Genomic DNA, 13,915 nt, shown 5'->3' with positions numbered 1-13,915 from the left:
GCCACCTGTGCCTCTGGAGCTGGGGGCAGAAAGAAGGAGCCCTAAAGTGGGAGGAGGAGAAGGAGGCAGCCTGACCCTCGCAGCAGGCACAGGGGTACCCACAGAACGTAGCTTGGTGCTGGGGGGTCTGGCTGCTGTGGGGCCAGCACAGAAGCCCCCAGCTGTAGAAGGGGCCAGCAGCAGGGGCCCAGCCCTCCCTGCCCGTGTCCCTGTGTGCAGCCCGGTGCTGGGGCAGGAGGAAGTGTGTGCCGGGTGCGCAGGCGCCTCTCAGAAGCACTGCCCTGCTTGTCCGCTGGGCCGGGACACAGCAAAACCCATAGCAAAACCCAGAAACAAACAGCTCACTACTGCCTTTGTAACCACCACCTATCTTGAGGTTTAGCAGGCTGCTGTCCAGTTCTGGAAGGACAAGGACAGGCGACTGCTGTTGCCTCTTTTGCTGGGACAGGTTTTGCTTTCAGAAGCTGCTCGCAGTGCACTAATAAGAAAGGCAGAGCTGTGAGGAGCATTTTCGAAGGCTGCTTTCCGTATTAGGGCATATGATCTGGTAGGCAGGGTGCTTCCCCAGAGCAAAGTCAGTGCTTAAACTGATTAACTGCAGCTATTTGATGTTGCTTGTACCTGCTGTCGCTGGGGCAGGGACTCCTGTTTTCTCTTACTGACTCCTATGCAGAAGCCTGCAATGCTCCAGCAGCAGCAAAGCGACCACCCTAAAGGAGGGCCCTGGTGTCAGCCAGCTGCTCCCAGAGGGAGGCTGTCCAGAGGTTGGGTGGGAAGCTGCACTCATGAGCCCTGAGCACCAGCCCTGCAGCCCCCTGTCGTCCTGCTGGCCGTCCCCCAGCTGCTCTCTGGGCTCTGCGACAGGACACTGCAGGTGGTCGTCAGCCGACCGCACCGAGTACTTGATGCACTGGAGCCTGCCCCCACACAGGGGGGCATCCTGCCCCTGCACAAAGCTCCCTTCCTTCCGGGCAGCTTTCCAGCTACTCTGCCCCCAGCCTGCAGCCTTGCACAGGGTTGTTTTGCCCCACATGCAGGACGCGGCACTTGGCCTTCTTGAACCTCCTCCAGTTGGCCTCGGCCCATCGCTCCAGCCTGTGCAGGTCCCTCTGCAGAGCCTTCCTGCCCCCAGGCACATCAACACTCCTGCCCACCTTGGTGTCCTTGCCCAGCTTGCTGAGGGTGCACATGATCCCCTTCACCCCAGGGTGGGTGTCGCTGGGGGTGCTGGGGCAGAGGAAGCATCCCTGGGATGCGCCGTGCCTTCCATTCCTCATCCTGTTCTCCTGGCAGGGAGAGCCTGCAGCTCTGGGGCCAATGGAAGGCCCTGGAGCTGGGCCCTGGGCTCTTCCCCATCCTTCCCATGAGCCCAGAGCTTGGGGACGTGCCTGTGGGCCCAGCTCTGCCCTGCAGCCCCACAGGATGGACAATGGACCCAGGAGAGAGAGAGACGGACCGGGGCCGGGGGCCAGTACGTCTCCTCAAGTGCATTCAGGAGACGTACTGAGAAGGACGAGCTTGTCAGAACATCTGAATTATAGTCGAGGCTTTGGAAAGCTACCAGAACAAACCTGGAGAAGAAAGGGAGAGTGAACAAGGGGGAAAACACATCTTCCCCTGACCCTGCCTCAGAAACTCTTAACAATGACACCTTTCACGCTTTTTCTTCAGGGAGCCCATCTACGAAGTGGTCGGGGAAGATGGCCAACAATAATTTCTTTCTCTCCAGTTATCTCCTTGAAACTGTAATTTCTACTAGTTTAAAGGCTTTTGATGCTAGGTGATAATGGTCTCCACCAGGCACGGTGCACTCTCCAGGAAGTCGGTACACACCCAGACCGACTGCCCGTTATAAAATGCAGCAGTTCAGGTCACCGGATGCAAGGAGTGTCTGAGCCTGCTGCTGCCATCGGCAGGAGGCAGAGACGCTGCGTGCGTGAGGTGCGAGCAGGTGGATGACCTGATCCGCATGGTGGTGGAGCTCAAGGAGGAGGTGGCGAGGTTGGGGGATATCAGGGAGTGTGAGCTGGAGACAGACTGGTGGAGTAACTCCCTGCAGGGCTTCAAGGAGAGGTACCGGGGTGAGACACCCGAAATGGGGGTGGACCCCCTGCCCAGTTGCTGTCGGGCAGAGGGAGGGGATCTGGGAGTTGAGGAGGAATGGAAACAGGTCCCTGCTCGACATCGCAGGCGATGCCCTCCCCTTCTGACCCCACTTTTCCAGGTGCCCTTACACAACAGGTTTGAGGCCCTGGAGCTCGACAGACCAGTAGCTGAGGAAGAGGTAGCAAGTGTTCCCAGGAGGATGCCTAGGGCGAGGAGGTCGACTCCACGCCTCAGGACTGCCTCCATCAAGAAAGACAGGAGGGTTATTGTTGTTGGAGACTCTATTCTTAGGGGAACAGAGGGCCCTATTTGTCGGCCTGACCCTACCCGTAGGGCAGTCTGCTGCCTCCCTGGGGCCAGGGTCAGGGACACCAATGCACGCAGCATGGGTAACAAACAGGAGGAGCTGGAAGCCATCGTGCAGCAGGCCGGCTACGACTTGGTTGCCGTCACAGAGACGTGGTAGGACCGGTCTCATGACTGCAGTGCTGCAATGCCTGGCTATAAGCTCTTCAGAAGGGACAGGCAGCACAGAAGGGGTGGTGGTGTGGCTCTCTATGTTAGAGAGTCTTTCGATGTTGTAGAACTTGAGGCTGGGAATGACAAGGTCGAGTCCCTTTGGGTTAGGATCGGCTGCGCCAACAAGGCTAGTGTCCTGGTCGGGGTCTGTTATAGACTGCCGGACCAGGATGAGGAGACGGATGAGGAGTTCTACAGGCAACTTACAGAAGTTGCAAAATCTTCAGCGCTTGTACTCGTGGGGGACTTCAACTTCCCTGACATATCCTGGAAGCACAACACAGCCCAGAGGAAGCAGTCTAGGAGGTTTCTGGAGAGCAGGGAAGATAGCTTCCTGACGCAGCTGGTTAGTTAACCTACCAGGGGTGGTGCCCCGCTAGACCTTCTCTTCACAAACAGAGAAGGACTGGTGGAGGATGTGGTTGTCGGGAGCTGTCTTGGGCAGAGTGACCACGAAATGGTGGAGTTCACTATTCTTGGCGAGGCCAGGAAGGGGACCAGTAAAACCGCTGTATTGTACTTTCGGAGGGCTGACTTTGGGCTGCTCAGGACACTAGTTGGTGGAGTCCCCTGGGAGGTGGTTCTGAAGGGCAGAGGGGTCCAGGAAGGCTGGGCGCTCTTCAAGAGGGAAATCTTAATGGCACAGGAGCGGTCTGTCCCCACGTGCCCAAAGACGAGCCGGTGTGGAAGAAGACCGGCCTGGCTCAACAGAGAGTTGCAGCCTGAGCTTAGGAGAAAAAAGAGGGTTTACAATCTTTTTTTGAAAAAAGGGCGGGACACTGAGGAGGACTATAAGGATGTTACGAGGCTGTGCAGGGACAAAATTAGAAAGGCCTAAGCTCATCTGGAGCTCAAGCTGGCTGCTGCCGTTAAAGACAACAAAAAATCTTTTTACAAATATATCAATGCAAAACGGAGGATTAAGGAGAATCTCCATCCTTTACTGGATGCGGGGGGAAACGTTGTTACAAAAGATGAGGAAAAGGCGGAGGTGCTTAATGCCTTCTTTGCCTCAGTCTTTAGCGGCAATACCAGTTGTTCTCCGGATACCCAGTACCCTGAGCTGGCGGAAGGGGATGGGGAGCAGGATGTGGCCCTCACTATCCACGAATAAATGATTAGCGACCTGCTATGGCACTTGGATGTGCGCAAGTCGATGGGGCCGGATGGGATCCACCCAAGGGTACTGAGAGAACTGGCAGAGGAGCTGGCCAAGCCCCTATCCATCATTTATCAGCAGTCCTGGCTATCGGGGGAGGTCCCAGTTGACTGGTGGCTAGCAAATGTGACGCCTGTCTACAAGAAGGGCCGGAGGGCAGACCCGGGAAACTACAGGCCTGTCAGTTTGACCTCAGTGCCAGGGAAGCTCATGGAGCAGATCCTCTTGAGAGTCATCTTGCGGCACTTGCAGGGCAAGCAGGCGATCAGGCCCAGTCAGCATGGGTTTATGGAAGGCAGGTCCTGCTTGACGAACCTGATCTCCTCCTATGACAAAGTGACGCGCTGGATGGACGAGGGAAAGGCTGTGGATGTGGTCTACCTTGACTTCAGCAAGGCTTTTGACACCGTCTCCCCCAGCATTCTCCTCAAGAAACTGGCTGCTCGTGGCTTGGACTGGCGCACGCTTCGTTGGGTTAGAAACTGGCTGGATAGCCGGGCCCAAAGAGTCGTGGTGAATGGAGTCAAGTCCAGTTGGAGGCCAGTCACTAGTGGCGTCCCCTAGGGCTCAGTGCTGGGGCCGGTCCTCTTTAATATCTTCATCAATGATCTGGACGAGGGCATTGAGTGCACCCTCAGTAAGTTTGCAGATGACACCAAGCTATGCGCACGTGTCGATCTGCTCGAGGGTAGGAAGGCTCTGCAGGAGGATCTGGATAGGCTGCACCGATGGGCTGAGGTCAACTGCATGAAGTCTAACAAGGCCGAGTGCCGGGTCCTGCACCTGGGGTGCAATAACCCCAAGCAGAGCTACGGTCTATGAGATGAGTGGTTGGAAAGCTGCCAGGCAGAGAAGGACCTGGGAGTGATGGTGGACAGTCGGCTGAATATGAGCCAGCAGTGTGCTCAGGTGGCCAAGAAGGCCAACGGCATCCTGGCTTGTATCAGAAACAGTGTGAGCAGCAGGGCTAGGGAGGTGATCGTCCCCCTGTACTCGGCTCTGGTGAGGCCGCACCTCGAGTACTGTGTTCAGTTTTGGGTCCCTCGCTACAAGAAGGACATCGAGGTGCTTGAGCAGGTCCAGTGAAGGGCGACGAAGCTGGTGAGGGGCCTGGAGAACAAGTCCTACGAGGAGCGGCTGAGGGAGCTGGGCTTGTTCAGCCTGGAGAAGAGGAGGCTCAGGGGTGACCTTATTGCTCTCTACAGATACCTTAAAGGAGGCTGTAGCGAGGTGGGGGTTGGCCTGTTCTCCCACGTGCCTGGTGACAGGACGAGGGGGAATGGGCTTAAGTTGCCCCAGGGGAGTTTTAGGTTAGATGTTAGGAAGAACTTCTTTACCGAAAGGGTTGTTAGGCACTGGAACAGGCTGCCCAGGGAAGTGGTGGAGTCACCATCCCTGGAAGTCTTTAAAAGATGTTTAGATGTAGAGCTTCGGGATATGGTTTAGTGGGGACTGTTAGCGTTAGGTCAGAGGTTGGACTCGATGACCCTGAGGTCTCTTCCAACCTAGAAATTCTGTGATTCTGTGACATGCGTATTGTGAAAACAGAATTTCTTTTACGTACAGCACATACTCACAATTGACACTTTGCCAAAGTAACGAGAACGCCACCAGCATCTACCCAAAACTGTTTCTTCTTCCCACAAAGCAAGACTTGAATTCACAGTAAGGCACCTTTTTCATACTGCCTGTTGTTCAATCTTAACAAATACTTGAAAACACTCTTCAAAGTCAGCCTTACCTGCATGCACTTGAGCTTCTGAGGTTGTTTGGTTTTAGTTATTATTATTTTATTATATTTTTTTAGGGCTGGGAATGAAACTTAGAATCCATGTAAGTAACTTGACTGAAAACAGACCAGGTGAAGGAAGTCCTCAAACTCCCCAACACAAAGCAACTGTAAGACTCAGGAACACTTACCTGCCAGCTTCTGAACTTGAGTCACTGCCAAACTACTTCACAGGGAAGTAGCACCACCAGGGTTTTCCTGTCCTGAGAAGGCACCACCGACATAACTAGCTCATAGAGTCTCCAAAACTATTTCACAGAGATGGTAGAAAACATGAAGAAAAAAGCAGCCTACTGGGGAACACTGAGAACATTTCACCAGGACAGTAGAAAAGCACCCTAAGTAACCTGAGCCTCAAACTCCCCTGGAGAGGCAATTCCACCCATAAGTCCTCACGCTTCCTATAGAGCAAAGGTCAAATGATCCCCACCTGGCAGATTTCACTTCACAAGGGTGGAGCCAAGAGACCTTGTGGAATAGGCTCCTCTACCTGGCTTCAATGTTTTAGGGTCAATTGCTCCTTATGGCTAATAGAAAGAACCTGACAAGGGGCTTAGTGGTTAGAGTTGACCTAATGAAGTAACTACAAAAGGCCCGTAAGGGTCATATTGCTGCTAGTCATTCTGTGAGGAAAATTAGTACAGAGCCTGTTAAAATAAATAAATATTAATAAAATAAATAAATAAATAAATGACCTAAAAGGCAAAATTGCCGTCATAGATTTTCATCTGTCTAGTCAAGACAGACAAAGAATATAGTAATCAGGAAGACTTTTCTTGATGTTAATGTTATTTAAATTTGCTTTCCTGAGATCTCTTCTTTATGCAGGACTGTTCAAAATCTAGCGCCATGACCTCTGACTGCAGTATTTACTTTGGCTGCACATAAACTATCACGTATAAATGCCAGGATCCGGATCCTCACTCCCTATTCAGGTCAAGGACCGGGCTGAAAGTTTTGGCTTTAATTTGGTTACATAACTACATTGTTGTTGTTGTGGTTTCCCCTGGCCAGCAGCTAAGCACCACACAGCCATTCACTCACTGTCCCCACCCCTTCTCTGGGATGGGGGAGAGAAATAGGAAAATGAAGCCTGTGGGTCGAGACAGAGACAGTTTATTAAGACAGGAAAACAAACAAGCAAACAAACAAACAAACAAAAACACAATAATAATAACAATACTACTACTACTACTACTAATGTGTACAGAATAAGTGATGCACAATGCAACTGCTCACCACCCGCTGACCGATGCCCAGCCTATCCCCGAGCAGACAGACCCCCCATCCCAGCTAGCCACCCCTATCTATTGTTTAGCATGATGTCGGAGGGTATGGACTGCCCCTTTGGCCAGTTTGGGTCAGCTGTCCTGGGCCTGTCCCCTCCCAGCTCCTGCTGCACCCCCAGCCTGCCCGTTGGCAGGACAGAGTGAGAAGCTGAAACGTCCTTGGCTTAGTGTAAGCACTGCTCAGCAACAATTAAAACAGCAGCGTGTTCATCCTAATCCACAACATAGCACCCAACAGCTCCTAGGAGGAAAATTAACTCTATCGTAGCTGAAACCAGGACAGCTGTTTTCTGGCAGGTCACGCGGAGAAGATTGGCTGGCTTGGGGGAGCTTCTGTACTCATGACTTTTAGGCTGCAGCCAAAGTGTTCCTCTAGATCTGGAAGTCTGAAGATGGTTGAGTGGTTGGAAAGCTGCCAGGCAGAGAAGGACCTGGGAGTGATGGTGGACAGTCGGCTGAATATGAGCCAGCAGTGTGCTCCGGAGGTCAAGAAGGCCAACGGCATCCTGGCTTGCCTAACAAGCAGAGTGGCCAGCAGGGCTAGGGAAGTGATTGTCCCCCTGTACTTGGCTCAGGTGAGGCCGCACCTCGAGAACTGTGTTCAGTTTTGGGCCCCTCGCTACAAGAAGGACATCGAGGTGCTTGAGCGGGTCCAGAGAAGGGCGACGAAGCTGGTGAGGGGCCTGGAGAACAAGTCCTACAAGGAGCGGCTGAGGGAGCTGGGCTTGTTCAGCCTAGAGAAAAGGAGGCTCAGGGGTGACCTTATTGCTCTCTACCTTAAAGGAGGGTGTAATGAGGTGGGGGTTAGTCTGCCCGTCCTCTTCCTCCTCTGAGCAAGGATTCGGTCGGGCTATGGAGCCTCCGGCTGAGCTGTGTGGGGACACGTCCCCATGGGGATCGTGGGGATCGGGAGGCTGCCAGGGCCACAGCCCGGCTCCGTGGCAGTGGGGAGCATGGAACAGCACAGCCACGGGGCCCGTGGGTTTCCTGCTGGGATACTGGGGCATCTCTGCCGCCCACCCTTGTTGCACCAGTGACCGTGGCCTCGCTGTCTCTTGCAGTTGGTGGCATCTCTGCAGTGCCCTGCGGCCATGGACGGGTCGTCAGGCTGGGCCTGTGTGCTCTGTCGTCACGGCCGGGATGACGTGGCCGACCTGCTGCCCTGCCTCCACCAGCTTTGCTTGGGCTGTGCGCTGCGGTGGGCCAAGAAGAAGCCGCGTTGCTCCCTGTGCGGGGGCAGGCTCCAGTGCATCAAGTACTCGGTGCGGTCGGCTGACGACCACCTGCAGTGTCCTGTCGCAGAGCCCAGAGAGCAGCTGGGGGACGGCCAGCAGGACGACAGGGGGCTGCAGGGCTGGTGCTCAGGGCTCATGAGTGCAGCTTCCCACCCAACCTCTGGACAGCCTTCCTCCGGGAGCAGCTGGCTGACGCCAGGGCCCTCCTTTAGGGTGGTCGCTTTGCTGCTGCTGGAGCATTGCAGGCTTCTGCATAGGAGTCAGTAAGAGAAAACAGGAGTCCCTGCCCCAGCGACAACAGGTACAAGCAACATCAAATAGCTGCAGTTAATCTGTGTAAGCACTGACTTCGCTCTGGGGAAGCACCCTGCCTACCAGATCATATGCCCTAATACGGAAAGCAGCCTTCGAAAATGCTCCTCACAGCTCTGCCTTTCTCATTAGTGCACTGCGAGCAGCTTCTGAAAGCAAAACCTGTCCCAGCAAAAGAGGCAACAGCAGTCGCCTGTCCTTGTCCTTCCAGAACTGGACAGCAGCCTGCTAAACCTCAAAATACATGTATGTGGTGCATACAAAGGCAGTAATGAGCTGTTTGTTTCTGGGTTTTGCTGTGGGTTTTGCTGTGTCCCGGCCCTGAAGACGGTCAGGGCTGCGCTTCTGAGAGGCGCCTGCGCACCCGGCACACACTTCCTCCTGCCCCAGCACCGGGCTGCACACAGGGACACGGGCAGGGAGGGCTGGGCCCCTGCTGCTGGCCCCTTCTACAGCTGGGGGCTTATGTGCTGGCCCCACAGCAGTGAGACCCTCCAGCACCAAGCTACGTTCTGTGGGTACCCCTGTGCCTGCTGCGAGGGTCAGGCTGCCTTCTCCTCCTCCTCCCACTTTAGGGCTCCTTCTTTCTGCCCCCAGCTCCAGAGGCACAGGTGGCCTCTTTGGGGTCTTTCTGGGTGATGCCCAGGCCACACACTGTCCCTGGTGTCGGACAGGAACCTGTGCATGTGACACGATCCCCTCATGGACGGTGCTGCAAATCGGTGCCCTGAGGCTGAAGCCTCAGCTCTGAGCCCGTTGGCAGCATCCCCGCTGCTGCTCAAAGCCACGATGCTATCGCCAGCAGCGCAGGTGCCCCAGCAGCTGCGTGCAGTGAGAGCCGCTGTTTCCCTGGGAGGGGGAATCTGCCACCCCTGTGCCTGTACCACGAGCCTCTGCAGGGTCTTGAGATGTCCCTCCTGCACGTCTTCAGGCCAGCGCGGGGACCTGATTCTGCACGGTGACCCTTGGGCTTGTTCCAGGTGGGTCAAGGCCCCCCCCATCACAGGCTGAGTACTGGGCTGCTGAGGGAGGACATGATCTGGGGACAATCCTGTCCCCACCGGGACCTGCTCTTGTCGGGCAGAGCCCCAACCCCAGCTCAGGGGGACACAGGAGCCAGGCAGGCTGCCTCCCCTCGGGGACATTTGGGTGCTGAGCCCCAGCAGGGAGGCGGGGGGGTGCGTGACGCCAGAAGCGGAGCCGAGTCTCATATTTGGGCACGGAGCAGGTTATTGGAGGCTGGGCCCCGGCAGGCAGCAGATAACCCTCCTGATAGCGGCTCACAAGGTGCCTGCGCCGCCCCCATTGGCTCCTGCCAGCGGGGGCTGCCTATATATCCCCCTCCCCGGCGCGGGGCTGCGTCTGGCACTGGGGGCAGGATGGTGCCTGCCAGGGCACTGCGGCTGCTCCTCTGCGTGCAGCTCTGCGGGGGTGAGTGGTGGGGCTGGCCGTGGGGCAGGGGCTGGCCATGGGCAAGCAGTGGGCAAGCGGTGGGGCAGGGAGCAGGGAGCAGCCATGGGGCAGGCGCCCCCCGTGCTCAACAAGGTCCCTGGGGTTGCCCACAGGCAGCGGGGAGCTGCGGCTGGTGGATGGCGGCGGGCGCTGCGCTGGCCGTGTGGAGGTGAAGCACGAGGGCGAATGGGGCTCCGTCTGCAGCTACGACTTCGACTGGGACCACCGGGGCGCCGGCGTGGTGTGCCGGCAGCTGGGCTGCGGTGCAGTGGCCCGGGCGTCCCCATACGCCCCGTTTGGGCAGGGCAAGGGACGCATCTGGCTGCACCCCTTCTTCTGCCGTGGCTCTGAGGCCACCTTGCAGGACTGCCCTCACTTTGGCTGGGGCAAACACTTCTGTGACCATGATCGGGACGTGGGGGTGACCTGCACAGGTGAGTCGCGGTGGTGGTGCTGGGGATGCTGTGCCGGGACCCCCCTGGATAAATCTGAAGCTTGCGGCCCTGTACAGAGGCGCTGGAGCTGCGGCTGGCGGCTGGCAGGGGACCATGCGAGGGGAGAGTGGAGGTGAAGCTGCGGGGTCAGTGGGGCACGGTGGCGGACAATGCCTGGGACATGGAGGACGCCGAGGTGGTATGCCAGCAGATGGGCTGCGGCTCAGCTGTTGGCGCCTACCACAGCTCCCGCTTTGGCCGAGCTGACGGTCCTCTGAGCTTCGCTCTTGTTGACTGTAACGGCAATGAGAAAGCCTTATGGAACTGTAACATTTTGGGCTGGGGACCCTATGAGAGCCCACATAACTATGATACTGCTGTGGTGTGCCAAGGTGAGTGCTGGGGACATGCGGTGCTGCAGGGAGCCCCCTCGTGCGCATCCCCCCCAGGAGCCCTCCTCTCGCGGCAGGGTTCTCCCGTCTGGCCGGAGGGGACGGCGCCTGCTCGGGGCGGCTGGAGGTGCGTCAGGGCCGGGCCTGGGCCACCGTCTGCCACGGCCACATGGACCTCAAGGCCGCCCAGGTGGTGTGCAGGGAGCTGGGCTGCGGCACGGCAGTGGCCGTCCCCGCTGCCGGCCATTTTGGGGCAGCAACGGGGCCGCTCTGGGATGGCGCCTTTGAGTGCAACGGCAGCGAGCCACTCCTGGCCAGCTGCGCCCGGCGGCCGACCCACGGCCAGGCCTGTGCTGGCCCCGCTGCTATCGTCTGCTCACGTAAGTGCTGGGGCCGGTGTCCGGGGGGCCTTGGCAGCCCCTTGCAGCGTGGGGTGCCCCGGGGGTCCCTGCCCTGCCATCCCCCCAGCGCCCTCTCTGCGCCGCAGCCTACACCGGTTTCCGTTTGGCGGATGGTGGCTCGGGCTGCGCCGGGCGGGTGGAGGTGGAGGCGCAGGGGACATGGGGAGCGCTGTGTGCCAGCGCCTGGGACCTGCGCGACGCCCACGTCCTGTGCCGCCACCTGGGCTGCGGCCCCGCCGCCTCCCTGCCCCCAGGAGGCCATTTCGGGACGGGCACGGCCACGGGGCCGCTGCGGCGCGATGCCCTGAGCTGCAGCGGGAGCGAGCGGCACCCGGGCGAGTGCCCCGTGGCGCTGCTGGGGGAGCCCGCCTGCACCCCTGGCCATGCCGCCGCCGTCAACTGCTCAGGTGGGTGCAGGGGCCACGGGGACCCGTGGCAGGCGGGGAGCAGCGCCCGTCCCCATGGCACGGCCGGGCTCTTGCAGGCGCCGCTGAGCCCCTGCAGCTGCTGGACGGGGAGAGCCGGTGCGACGGGCATCTGGAGGTGGCCACAAGCCCCGGGGCCTGGGCCCGCGTGGCTGCAGGGCCGGGGGACGACCGAGCTGCCTCGGTGGCGTGCCGGCAGCTGGGCTGCGGTGTGCCAGAGAAGGTCTACGCTGTGCCGGCCGCCAGCTCGGGCCCCTTGGAGCTGCAGGAGCTGCACTGTGCCGGCAGCGAGGAGCTCCTGGCGCAGTGCAACGCCTCGGGGCCTGCCGCAGCGCCCGACCACAGCCCCCCAGAGGTGGCCGTCGCCTGCTCAGGTGAGTGCGCCGGGAAGGGCCGCAGGTGCCCAGCGGGTGCCCCCAGCCCCATGCTGGCCCTCCCGTGCAGGCAGCCGGCGGCTGAGGCTGGCGGGCGGCCCCGGGCGCTGCGCCGGCAGGGTGGAGGTGTACAGCGAGGGCACGTGGGGCACCGTGTGCCAGGACGCCTGGGACCTGCCAGATGCCGACGTCGTGTGCCGCCAGCTGGGCTGTGGGCGGGCCCTGGAGGCGCCTGGCTCGGAGCGCTTCGGGCCCGGCGTGGGGACGCTGTGGCCGGGTGCCGGGGGCTGCTCGGGGACGGAGGCGGCTCTCTGGGCCTGCCCAGCCCCGGCACGGCGTGGCTGCCGCCGGGGCGGCGGTGCCGGTGCCGTGTGCTCAGGTAGGTGAGCACTGTGATCCCTCAGCTGGGTGGGGAGCAGGCCCCGCTGCCTGTGGGGTGCACGCTGCCCCACCTGTCCCAATGGTGCCTCGACCCCCCGTCCCCTGTTGTTGCAGGGCTGCTGCGTCTGGCGGGGGGCAGCAGCAGCTGCAGCGGGCGCCTGGAGGTGCTGCGCGAGGGGACGTGGGGCCGCGTGTGCGCCAACGACACCAGCCCCGCCACAGCTGCCGTTGTCTGCCGCCAGCTGGGCTGTGGCAGCGGGGGGAGGCTGGCGGCCGTCCCCACACAGGGCTCGGTCCCCGCCTGGCTGGGCTGGGTGCGATGCCAGGAGGGGGCCCCCTCGCTCTGGCGCTGCCCCTCGGCGCCCTGGCACCTGCAGTCCTGCGGCCCCGAGGGGGTCGCCCACATCGCCTGTGACGAGGACACCGAGGACGCGAGCGGGGCCACCAGCACTGCAGGTAGCAGCTGCCGGCACGGGGGTGCTTGCCCAGGTGGCTCTGCCCGTGCCCACTGCCCACTGCCCCTGCTGCCGTGCGGATCCCGGCCTCACGCTGCCCCTCGCCATCCCTGCAGGTGCCAGCAGCAGCAGCAGCGTTGCCCCACTGACAGCAGTGTCGGGGAGCGTGCCGGTGCCCACGGTCCTGTGCGTGCTCCTGGGGACGTTGCTGGGCCTGGCCCTGGCAGCCCTGGCTGTGCAGGCACACCGCGCACGGCTGCAACGCCGAGGTGGGCACTGCCTTGGGGCTTCCCCTGGTGCCCCTTTCAGAGTCTCCATGGGCTGTGGGGAACAGTGGTCCTGCCATTGCCATGTGTACTTCCTTACAGACCCCGTGAAAGCCACGGATGTTGGCGCTGAGGCCGTGTACGAGGAGCTGGATTACAGCCTGATGCCCGAGTACCAGGAGGTGCCCCGCCACACAGGTGGGAGCACGGTCGTCCCCAGGGCCTGGGGCTGTCCCCATCCCTTGCCCAACACTCAGCAGCCCCTTCTCCACTGCAGGCTCCCTGTCCGAGGGCTCGGGAATGAAGCTGCAGGACAACAACTGGGATGGTGAAAAGGAGGAGAGCAACCCCAGAGAGGCCCCAGGTAGGGCAAGGGGCAATCAGTAGGGACTGCAAGGCACAGGGGACCCAAGGAGAGGGGCTATGACGGAGCAGTGGTGCTGGGGAGATGAGGGCACACAGCCCTTGCGGCTGCGTCCTCAGCCCCGGCCCCTCCTTGCCTGGTGCAGCCGCCCCAGCCCAGCCCGGGCACGGCCCCCCGGATGGCTACGACGATGCTGCGGCCGTGCCGGAGGAGCCCCCCGCTCCACACGGTGGGGACACCCCGGCGCAGCCCTGCGGGGACACGGGCTATGACGACATTGACATGGGCACCCTGGGGACAGCGCCGTGAGGAGGCCCTGGGGACATGGCTGCAGGAGGGGGCTCCAGCCCCAGGGAGGGCTGGCCCTGCCCATGGGGTCACCCGTCCCTGCCCAGCCCTCAGCATGCTGCAGAAACGGCTCCATCGGCCCGCCCGCACCCGTGGCCCAATGTCACGCCAGGCTCCTTGTGAAGTTTTTTAGCACGGCCTTTCCCTTTGCAGTGCTCTTTCCGATTAAAGCCCCCAAGTGCTTGGAACCTTGCTCTTTGCACCATTGTGTGTG

The 13,915-nt window shown here is 60.1% G+C and overlaps 1 protein-coding gene across 1 annotated transcript; it reads left to right on the top strand.

Moving 5' to 3' along the window:
* The first annotated feature begins 9,363 nt into the window (after positions 1 to 9,363).
* On the top strand, positions 9,364 to 13,893 carry LOC113843842 (scavenger receptor cysteine-rich type 1 protein M130-like). The gene is made up of 12 exons (XM_072038638.1): positions 9,364 to 9,840; positions 9,975 to 10,295; positions 10,373 to 10,687; positions 10,765 to 11,067; positions 11,175 to 11,495; positions 11,573 to 11,887; positions 11,958 to 12,266; positions 12,383 to 12,724; positions 12,840 to 12,992; positions 13,092 to 13,187; positions 13,267 to 13,353; positions 13,499 to 13,893. The coding sequence occupies exons 1-12, from the start codon at positions 9,444 to 9,446 to the stop codon at positions 13,660 to 13,662; spliced, it is 3,123 nt and encodes a 1,040-aa protein (XP_071894739.1). The 5' UTR covers positions 9,364 to 9,443; the 3' UTR covers positions 13,663 to 13,893.
* The last annotated feature ends 22 nt before the right edge of the window (positions 13,894 to 13,915 follow it).

Source organism: Anas platyrhynchos, chromosome 5, assembly GCF_047663525.1.
Source record: "Anas platyrhynchos isolate ZD024472 breed Pekin duck chromosome 5, IASCAAS_PekinDuck_T2T, whole genome shotgun sequence".
Lineage (NCBI taxonomy): Eukaryota > Metazoa > Chordata > Aves > Anseriformes > Anatidae > Anas > Anas platyrhynchos.
The sequence above is the reverse complement of the archived record's forward strand: the minus strand, read 5'-3'. Positions and strand labels throughout refer to the sequence as shown.